The sequence below is a fragment of the Pipistrellus kuhlii genome, unplaced genomic scaffold (genome assembly GCF_014108245.1).
Source record: "Pipistrellus kuhlii isolate mPipKuh1 unplaced genomic scaffold, mPipKuh1.p scaffold_m20_p_1, whole genome shotgun sequence".
Classification (NCBI taxonomy): Eukaryota; Metazoa; Chordata; class Mammalia; order Chiroptera; family Vespertilionidae; genus Pipistrellus; species Pipistrellus kuhlii.
Genome location: NW_023425404.1, coordinates 42,733,820 through 42,745,409, shown reverse-complemented (window position 1 = coordinate 42,745,409; position 11,590 = coordinate 42,733,820). Strand labels below are relative to the sequence as shown.

The following is an 11,590-nucleotide window of genomic DNA, read 5'->3' as shown; positions in this document are numbered from 1 at the left end:
TTGGAAAGCTAAAAAGCAGGTGATCCTAGTGATGCTGAATGTATCTGAACAATTGTCCCCACAATGATCCAATTTTTCTGATACATTTTTAGTTTACTTGTAATTAGCATTATAAAAAAGGTAAAATACTCTCAACTAAACAAACAAACAAACAAAAAACAAAAAGCAACCAACCAACCAAACAAACAAAAAAACTTATACCACAGAATGTAGATTTCTTTCCTCTTATCAATGCATAACCATCTATCTAGAGTTCAAGAGTTAATATAAAATTAGCTAAATTTTTATAAGCTACAACCTATTTTTATCAAAAGGAATGCTGCACCAAGAAAAATAATCATTCAAAAAGATATCCAGATTAACAGAGGATCACTTGGTGATATGTCTGGTAGATGCAGATCATATGTGTTCTTGTTTTTGTGCTGATATTTACTCACCACATATTTGTAAGGCATATTAGTTCTTAGTCAGGTTGATGATGTCTATTAGCAGCGGCTTGGTTTGAACGTACCTTACATGAAGACTCCACCTGCAGACCAGGGCAAGGCATTGGCCCAAACTTGTAGGAGCTGGAGGATCTCTGCTCTACACTTTTGTGTTTATGTGTCTCTGAGGCAACTGAAAGTACTGACTCAGGCTTTAGAAACTGTGAATCATCACAATTAAGAATAATTCTTGCTCTTTCTCCTGTCTCATGTCTTTCCAAAGTTCCTAGAAAACAAGATTAGAGATAAAAATGTATGAAAATATGTAAAAATGTATTTGTCCCAAAAGAATGTAAATAAAAAAACACACACTTTGAACAGAAAAATCACAATTCTTTAAGCTTTCTCTAAATTATTCAAATAATGGTCTTACAAAGGCTGAAATTATGGATTTGAAAAGCTTATTTTCCTCTTTGTGCTTTTTCATCCACTGAAATCAACATAGCATTCAATAATCTTTAACAGTAAAATATCTTACTTATTATAGAATAAGTAAGTGATCAATAACAAAAGACAATAGACTATTTTAGGGCTGTTTCTTAGTGTACCAACTCACAAATGACAGAGAATCTGCAGTGCTTTACTTGAGTTACTTAAAAGATCTGTGTTGGTGATATAGTTCAAGTGAGTAGGGCAAACGAGAACTCACATGCTTTATTACTACCTCCCTCACCCAAGTGTTCTTACAGTTTCGGGAATGCAGGCCACTCTAGGGTGTTGTTGTTGGTATTGTTGGTATTGTAGCCATTATAACATTTGACCTTTATTTATTATGTTATTAGAAGAAGAAAAAATTCCTTTGCCCTTTTCTCTGCCATTCTTGCAGTTTCAGAATTTCAAGGTGTTGGCAAGTTTAATTTAAAGTTAAGAGAAACAAATGTAAAACAGGGCAAAACTATCAGGGCAAAACTAACAATTTATAGCCAAAGCTGGTTTGGCTCAGCGGTAGAGCGTTGGTCTGCGGACTGAAGGGTCCGAGGTTCGATTCCAGTCAAGGGCATGTACATTGGTTGCGGGCACATCCCCAGTAGGGGGTGTGCAGGAGGTAGCTGGTCGATGTTTCTCTCTCATCGACGTTTCTAGCTCTCTATCTCTCTCCTTTCTTCTCTGTAAAAAATAATGAAATATATTTAAAAACAAAACTAAAAAGAACAAAACAATTTATAGAGTTTTTATGAAATACAGTGCCATATGCTCAGTGAAATCTCAATATATATGAATTAATTATGATCATTGTCTCATATCAGTTGAGTCGAATTGCATTATTCATACCTTATTAAATATACAACCTATATAATTACAAAATAAAGAAAATTAACTTGACATACAATCTACATACAAATTTTATTTCATCTTATTATTTTCCTACCAATGAGAAAGAAGTAGTTGTACTATTTTGATAAGAAGGAAACAGATCATTCTTACTGATGGTATTAAGAAAATATCAACTTTAAGTAACTGCCATCAGACAATAGAAATAATTATTTTATATCACTATGTCTTTAGACAGATAGATAGATTTGAAGATTATGACTACCTACTCCTCATTTCTCCTCCTGTCTTCTATATTTTCCTTTACAGCAACTAAATTACCATTAGTTGGTGCTCTGGATTCTGAATCAGTAACAATTATTATGCTAAAATATTGGACAAAAATGTAGTCCCTACTCTCTTAGCAAGTTATTTGTTTCATTTTAACTTTCCTACAGTCATAAATTACTATCTTTAACATAAAACATAATCAGCATGCTCTTTCTCCAAGGTTTCCTTTTCCATCAAGATTCATATGTCTTCAACAGATGAATTTGGCAGCAACATCAAGAAAATCCTCTCTCAAGGATGACAATAAGAAGAGTTTCACCAACTAAAGATAATAGTTATTACTATTTCCTGAAAATGAACTTGTAACTGCAACATTTGGTAAAATTCACTGTCTTTATGAGAAATAACCCTTTGAATAATGGTATCACCATGGATATTTTCTCCTTACAGGTTTTCTGTGGTTTTTCAAACTATCATTTTTTAAAAAAGATTTTAAGAGATCTTGGGAAATAATTTATTATACTGTAATAGGTAGGAAATGCACCTTATATAATCTTCTATAATCTTATATATTATTCTATACATAATTCTTGCACAAACACAACTATTTCTTGTACTTCTTACATTTTTTAGTGACAAAATAGGTAGTTTGCTTACAAACTTTGGCAATACTAATACATTTTCACGTACAGATAACCAGCTTAGCATCTGCTATGTGCCACTCCCCACTGCCAAATACTGGCAACATATAGCAAATGAGAACGATCAATCCTGCTCCCCCTGGACCTTACTTAAAATGTAATGGTAGTTCAGCCCTGGCCCAGTGGCTCAATCAGTGAAAGCATTAATCCATACACACACACACACACACACACACACACACACACAAATAAATAAATAAATAAATAAATAAATAAATAAATAAATAAATAAGTAAGTAAAGGCTGCAGGTTTCAGTTAGGAGAGTGGTCGGCAAACTCATTAGTCAACAGAGCCAAATATCAATAGTACAATGATTGAAATTTCTTTTGAGAGCTGAAAACCGACTTCTGTGCATGGGCCATGAAGTTTCAATCCCACTTTCTGGAAGAGCCACACTCAAGGGGCCAAAGAGCCACATGTAGCTCGTGAGCCGTAGTTTGCTGGCCATTGGGTTAGGGCATATAGTTAGACTGGGTTCTGATCCCCATCGGGGCATGTAGGGGAGGCCGTTTTTCTCACTCTCTCTAAAAAAATCAATGAAAACATCTTCATCTGAGGATTTTTAAAGAAAAGCTAATGGTAGTTCAAAAGCACCTGAAAATGGATTTGCTATATTTATAGTAAGACAAAAGCTATTTTCACTACAAACTAATTTATTCTAATATAATATTGGACACGTGGCTTTTTGAACAATAGTTTCCAACATGATTCATTGTAAAACACTAGAAAAATAATTAGATTATTTTGTTTCAAAGTACTGGCTGTGACACAAATGTGACTTAGAGTGAGTCAATTTATTTAAAAGTTATTTATCAGACAAATATGTAAGTTACATATTAAAAACAAGTTGACTTTCTAATAATTTCAGGCCAACAGCTTGAAAGCCCTTAGTCAAACCCTGAGAGCGAATAGGTAAAGATTCCCAGGTGTGCCGGTTATTGGTTTATTAATTTATTCTCTTTTTAGTTCCAAATCCACCCTTCATTGCCTGCTCTGGAAAATAGGTATGGCCCCTTTAAATATTTTTCTTTTAACTGCTGTTGCAACGTTAACCTGTGAGGATAAAAGGTGCTGGAAAGGCCTGTTAGGAGAAAGGACTATTTCTTCTCAGTTCCATGTTCTAGTGTGGCGTGGGGGACTTCACAGCACCTGCCTCCTGCAGGGCACGGCAGCCAGCAGCACCCAGCAGACAGCAGCTTCTCGGAGACACTCAGGATGGTTTTGTAACAGAGTGCCTCCAGAGAGATATTTCTGGCCACACCAAACATAACACCCCACATCACAGCGGCTTCTTTACATCCTGACCACAGCTATGTGCTCTCCTACAAGGTCAGACCTTAGTGCCGGGGTAACCTGTGCCTTGGGCAGCTTATCCCAGCTCTAGGGAGAGTGGTTGCTCCTTAATCTGTTATTCCTCTGCCCTTGGTTCTTATTAACCAGCCCCTGATAGTCTTTGTGACTATTAATAATTCTTTATGTTAAATTTCCTCTGTTCAAAATACTGCGTCATTCCTCTTTCCTGATTAGACCCTGATTAATACTATATACCATAGTAAATCATTTCCCATGCAGAATGTTCCATTAAATATATCCTTAAAACTATGGAGTTACACAACTTCAGAGATACAGTTAAATAGAGAGGCAGTAGTAAAACACAGTAACCTAGGAGGAAGGGCATGACCCCAAGGAGGGCCAAGGACGGCCTGACAACTCCAGTCCAAAGAGTCAGAATAGCCCCTGTTCCTGATATTGAAGAAATAACAAAACCCGAAGGGTAACACAACTACTTAGTTCCATTTCCAATTTAAGGAGGCCCTTTGCTTTCCAAAGTGCATGAATGATAATTAGATCTTTCTTCCTTTTTGTACTGTGCTATGTCAAGATGATGAGTTAACTCACACTCTCCATTTGGATCGATCTGAGCATGGTAAGCAAAGATGCAGAGACATATTTGAGTTAAATATTATTGAAAGTGGCAATTGCATTTCCACCCTCAAAGTAAATGTTGTACAAAAAAAAAAAAAAAAATACCACAAAATCTATCCCAAGTAAACTCTTCATTGTATGAGATGTATTCCAGTAAATATCTTGCATTTTCTATTATTTTATTAATTTGAGTTTTGATATAATCTGTTTTGTCCTAAACTATGTAATAGTACATTAGAGGATGTTATAAATCTAGAAGAAAGGGAAGTTTAGAACGATCGCATCCTAATAGAAAGTGAAGTGAAGGAAGGAGGGCACTAGCGAGCATCCAAAGCAGCTTTCACGGATGCAACACCGCCTATCCCTCCAAAGCCAGACACAGAAACATAATAAGCAGCTGAGATCCTGGTTGCAGGCCCCTGTGGATGACAGTTTCCTCTGCCTATCCTGCTTTCGTCACCAACCCAACACAGCCCAGAGAATACGTAATCTCAATGTTTAAACCAGCACTTTCTCTACGACCCCCTTTGCCAGCCTGTACCAAGCAGATGCCCTGCCCTGCCCACCTGCCAAGGCTGACAGCCAAGACATCACTGTGAGGTGGGTAAGAGCAGACTCCGCACCAGCCCGCCCTGCACTCCAATCCTGGTTTTACCCTTCCCTGTCCTGTGGCCCTGGGCCAAGCAGTTTATATTTCTGTGCCTCCCTTTCCTCAGCTGGGCAGTGGGGAGGAGACTTCTTATGTCATAGGGTTACAATGAGGATGAAACTGAGCAGATATTTGAAAAGGTTCCTGAGGTTGGACACACAGTGAGTGCTGTGCTCTGCAGCAGCCCTCGGACACAGCCCCTGGGAGTGAGCAGTTTAACAAACCTCTTTGGCTTCTGTGGCTTTGAGAGGTCTGAGACCTGGGCCCTGTGTGGACCCCCACCCCCCGTCTCCTACCTGAGAGTCTAACCTCCTCAGTAAAAATCTGGATAGGATTATAAATTTGACTTATTTTTTAATTCTCCTCAGTGAACCCGACTGAAGTTTGCCATATATTAAAGGCTAGATAAATACTTCTTAATGGAATATATGACATTAGCACTAATGTGTATGTGGCTACACTTGGTAAAATCCTTGACCTACAAATCATATTCTTGCCCCTACTTCCTCCCATGTCATCCTCTGCTTGCTCACAAGCTACATATTTTTATAACTTTTTTATTAAAGTAAAAATTATACATAAATAAATTTGAGACAATAATTAACTTACTGTACCCCATGTTGCTTTTCCTCACAGTAGCACATTATAGAAATTGCATTGCTACAGGAATGTAAAATCTTCCTAGCTCCCTAAAATCACATACATTGTAAACTAATAAATTCTAAACCATTAGTTTCACAAAAAAATAAAACATTTCCAATTAGGTATTCTTATTATACTTATTATACTTATAGGATTGTGTAAAAAATATATAAACAATTTCTGATATGTGATAGGAATGAATAAATATAAATTGCACTTACATAAAATAACTTAACAGCAAGAACATGTGAGTGGATACATTATAGTTAGGTCTTTTTCTACATGAGGCTGGCATTTCCTAACTGAATTCACCACAATATTGGGCAATGATTAAGAGGAAAGTTATAGTTCAAAATGGTTCTCTCTAAAACAAAATAGGCTAAAAAAATGGCCTCATCTACCAAATTTCATAGTCAAGTTTGTAAAATCACATTTCAACAAATCAGCTGATAGACAGCTATAATCAAATTCCACTTATCAAGGAATTTGACCACTGGGTCTTTTGTAGGATTTATCATTTATCTTCAGTTACACATGAAGTTCACTGTCTTGCTCACATAAGTGTATGGAGATCGACCTGGTGACCTCTTTCCAATAAAGCCATTTCACAGTTACTGCATCTTACTCCAGAAAATGTATCACTGATGGGAGTTCTCCCCCAGGGCAGGGGATTCTAGAGGTATCAAACTTAGCTAAATAGAAAATAATGGGGGGAGGGAATAAAACTGAAAATATTAAATTAGCCATAAAGGCACATATCATCATTCCTAAATATATATATAAATACAATAAAATCAGCTGTAACATAGATTGTCAAGGATGTGGCTCATTTTGTTCTATAAAAAGATTCTAATATGATAACAAACTCAGGATTGGCTTTATCTCAACCTTATATACCTTAAGGGTATATAGAATGCATTTTACAAAGTTCCTGACCACTGTGACCTTAACCCCAGCACTGCCACTGCCTCCAGCACAGTCACAGCAACACCGGAATTTATCAGCTGGGCCACACTCCACCCTCACGTCCGATTCTGACTATTGACCTCCAGAAAAACAGCATATAGGGTTGGGGGGGGGGCGATAAGAATCAAAACACATAGAGGTTTAAAGTTGTTGAAATATAGAAGAAATACAACTAATGCATTGATTTTAAAGCATAGTTTTCTGGATGAGGCATTTACTTATTAAATAATCATTCTTAAACATGTTAATACAGTAGAACCAACTATAACTAAATTTTAATTTTTTAAATATATTTTTTATTGATGTTTTACAGAGAGGAAGAGAGAGGGATAGAGAGTTAGAAGCATCGATGAGAGAGAATCATCGATCAGCTGCCTCCTGCACACCCCCCACCAGGGATGTGCCCGCAACCAAGGTACATGCCTTTGACCGGAATCGAACCCAGGACCTTTCAGTCCGCAGGCCAATGCTCTATCCACTGAGCTGAACCAGTTTCGGCCTAAATTTTAATTTTTAACCTTACTCTAAAACTTAATACATATTGTAACCAAGTTAAGAGGTAATGTATATTGAAAAGCATTTCTGTATTATGATATAAAGTATATATTTAAGTTTATAATTACATACAAAACATTAAATTATATAAAAACTTTATAAATACGTATTACATACAAAACATGAAAAAGTATTGAAAATGTTATTCACTTTGTTGTTTGAATTTTTGATACCAGGCATGCTCATATTTAAGTTTTAAAGTATTTCACAGATCTTTTCTTTCTTCATGCTCTTAGTTGAATGTTAAGTACCTTAGGAGAGATTTGACTTCATTGTTTATTCACTCTGGTGTCAATTAATTTAAATTTAAATATTTTGCTGAGTTGATCTGGCATTTTGCCTAGAAAAAAGGGAGAGAGTTGGAAAAGAAAAAAATTGGGGTACAGTCTCCTGAATAAGGTGCTAGATGAGGATTAAAGTCATATAAATTAACTTTATTTGCAGGAGGTTGGGGGGACATGGAGAAGATGGAAGGATGAAAATATTTTTATTTCACTTAGTCCCTGGGAGACATGTGAGTGGTTTTCTTTAGAGAAATAATGGACAAAGTTTCTGCAGGAATGTCAGGGTTCTGCTTTGAAAACACCAACTCTTGGTCCCCTCATTACAGTCCTGGCTTCCCTGGCCAATTGTGAAATTTCATATCATATTTCTTTCCAATGACCCAAAAGTCTTCCCACACAACTTTTCATTCTTCTGTTCCATAGACTCACTTACCCAGAAACTATCCTACCTGAGCACTGATGTGATAAGCAGATTCTAAAACACCCCTAATAATCCTCATCCTATGTGATTCCTTCCCCTGTGCATATAATGGAATAGCACCCCAGGGATTATATTGCTTCATGGTAAAAAAAAAAAAAAAGACACTGCAGATATAATTAAGGTTCCTAAACAGTTGATCACAAAATATGGACATTATTCAGGTGGGCCAGGCCTAAATAGAAAAGCTCTTTAAAAGCAGAGTTTTCTCCAACTGATAGAAGAAAGTCAGAAGGAGTTAAAGCATAAGAATCATTAAAAGTGCCATTGCTAGCTTTGAAGATGGAGGAGGCCATGTACAAGGCTCAGAGTGACAGCTGGCCAACAGCCAGCAAAGACCTCAGACCAATAAGCATAAGGCTACATTCTACATGAGCTTCAAGTAGATTCTTCCCCTGAGCCTCCAGTTAAGAGCCGAGTTGGCTGACACCTTAATTTTGATCTGTAAGAACTTAATAGAGCTAGCCTGGACTTCCAACTTACAGAGCCATGAGATAATGAATGGTGTTGTTTTAAGCTGCTAAATTTATGGTAACATTTTATACAATGATAGGGAAATAATACAACTAGGACCTGGCAGCAGTACTTCTACTCTGGCCCATAGATTTAGATCTCTTTAGATCTCTTTTTTTTTTTTTTAATTCCTATTGTTTATGTTTTAATCCTCACCCGAAGATAAGTTTTGGCTAATTGATTTTGAGAGAGAAACAGAGACAAGGAAGCATTGGTGTGAGGGAAATACCAATTGGTTGCCTCCCATACACTCCCTGACCAGGAATCAGACTGTAACTTTTTGGTATATGGGATGATGCTCCAACCAACTGAGCCACCCAGCCAGGGCTATTTTTTTATTCTTTTCTCCCAGTGGTTCATATGTGTAAATCCTGCCTCTTACACAAAGTAACTAAATACATAAATGCAAAAAAAATCATAAAAACAAATAAATGTGAAGCCTGGTTAAACATTTCATACTTTTTTTACCCTCATTTCTGAGTAGAAGGAGTCATAAAAATATTCACTAAATAACTGGTGATTGAACAATCATATACCACATTCAAAAAATGCCTTTTTAAGCATTGGATTACTTCAAATGAAATAATCGGTAAGATAAATATTATCTCCTCATCCTTTTATCATCATCAAACTTGCCATTAACTGCCATTACTTGAGTTTTTATTTATTTATTTATTTATTTATTTATTTATTTATTTTTACTTCAGAGAGGGAGGGTGAGGGAGAGAGAGATACAAACATCAACGATAAGAGAGAATAATTGATTGGCTGCCTCCTGCACACACCACACCAGGGATTGAACCCACAACCTGGGCTTGTGCCCTGACCAGGAATTGAACCGTGACCTCCTGGTTCATAGGTTGATGCTCAACCACTGAGCCATGCTGGCTGGGCCATTACTTGGATATTTTTACATACAAAGTGCTTTGCTTAGTATTTCACATAGCTCATTTAATTCTTAAACAATGCAGCAAGGCACAAAGTAACTGTGGTTCAGGAAGGGTAAGTTGAGAGGTACTTGTGTATACTGTGGTTGGGAGGATGGTTAGGAGGGGCGTTTTAACTAAAAAGCTAGGAAAGGATGGCAATTCCCTGCAGGGAGTTCCATTTCTACCTCACACCATAGGGAATCCACATTCAGGGCTGAGTTTAATGTAGAGAATTTTTGTTTGGAAAAACAGAGAAGAAAATAGAAGGGTTTGACCAGCAAGGTAATCAGTTAGGAACATTTTCGATAGTTCATACAAAAGATTATGAAGATCCCAATCCTACTGGCCCTACAGCATTTTAACTTTAAATGTTTTTGGTAGCTCTGAACTATATTGCATATTTCCATGTTTTACTGGAGACTTAAAAAAATGTAATATACAGTTTATCATTCAATTGATCCAAGTACCTCACTAGATATTGATAGTATTGGGGCTAAGAAACAGTAATGATTAGGACTCTCATAGAATGGCTGTGTAGGTTCCAGTGGTCTTTGGAAGATTCTTAATACTATAGAACCATTCCCTTCTCCTTCTTTAGCCAGTTCATTTATCCTACTGCTCTCACCACCATCACTGTTCCTGTAGTTTATCATCTGATGCAACTTTCTGCAGACAGTTTGTATATAGTTGCATATATTTTATGACATAGAAGGAGCCTTACAGAACAGATAGGTTCTTTTGGCATCAGTCTTTGTTCTACTTCCTCCATACTGTATTGTGGTCCTTTGTCAAGAAAAGATCCCACTATGTATGGGTGGCTGCTTACCCTCTGCCACAATCTGCCACAACCCACCTCTCAGGATGTGTAGATAGTAGTTGTAAGGCCTGTGTTGACTTCTGAGTGTGTACCCAAAAGAACAGAAAACAGAATCTTAAAGAGACATTTGTGCATCTGGGTTCATAGCTGTGGAAGCAACCCAAGGGTCCATAAAAAATGAACAGATTAAAAACAAACAAACATGGTATATACATACAATGGAATAGTTTTCAGTCTTGAAAAGGAATTTCTGACCCAACATGGATGAACCTTAAGGAGATTATGCTAAATGAAATAAGCGAATGACAAAAAGACAAATGCTGCATGAGGTACCTAGAGTAGTCAAATTCATAGAGACAGAAAGCTGTCAAGGGCTGAAGAATGGAACTTAATGTTTAATGGGTACAGAATCTTATTTTGGGAAGCTGAAAAGGTTCCAGAGATGGATGGAGGTAATGGTTGCCCAATGAAGTAAATGTATCTAATGCCAGTGAATATGCATGTAATAATAGTTAAAATTGTATATTTAATGTTATATCTATTTTACCACAGTTACACACACATACACACAATATCTTTGTTGATAAAACAGCCCAAGTAAAACACAAGTAAAAAGGGAAGGAAGCTCAGTTAGAGCATCCCAACATGCCAAGGTTGCAGGTTTGATACCCAGTCAGGACACATGCAAGAATCAACTGATGAATGCATCAATAAGTGGAACAATAAGTTGATGTTTCTCTCTCTCAAACCAAAAAAGTAAAATAAAGAGAAGTACGCTAAGAATAAATCCAGGGAATAATACAGAGAGCACATGCAGAAATAAAACCACCTGAGAAAGAGGGGCCATTGGCCATCAGGAGAAGGCAGTCTCATGTAAGGGTGAGGATGGAGAGAGAGAAGAGAGGTAAATTTGGACAAGTCAAGTACTTTGAACCCAGAGAATGACACCTGAATTTGGAAGTGAGGAAACCTAAAAGAAAAGTTTCATTGGAATAGTGTAGGGAGATGCCAAATTACAATGTGTTAAATAAATGGAAGGCAAGAAAACAAGGATATGGAGTAGAGGTGATATTTTGTAGAAAACTATTACTTTGGGGAAGAT

General features: G+C 36.8%; 1 protein-coding gene across 4 annotated transcripts in view; it reads right to left on the bottom strand.

Moving 5' to 3' along the window:
* WDR72 (WD repeat domain 72) overlaps positions 1 to 11,590 on the bottom strand; it is a 172,015-nt gene that overhangs the window by 108,944 nt on the left and 51,481 nt on the right. For all 4 annotated transcript variants that reach the window (XM_045582387.1, XM_036441441.2, XM_036441448.2 and 1 more), the window contains one exon: positions 512 to 711. In XM_045582387.1, coding sequence (XP_045438343.1) covers positions 512 to 711 — 200 coding nt within the window. The remainder of the gene's footprint in view (positions 1 to 511; positions 712 to 11,590) is intronic.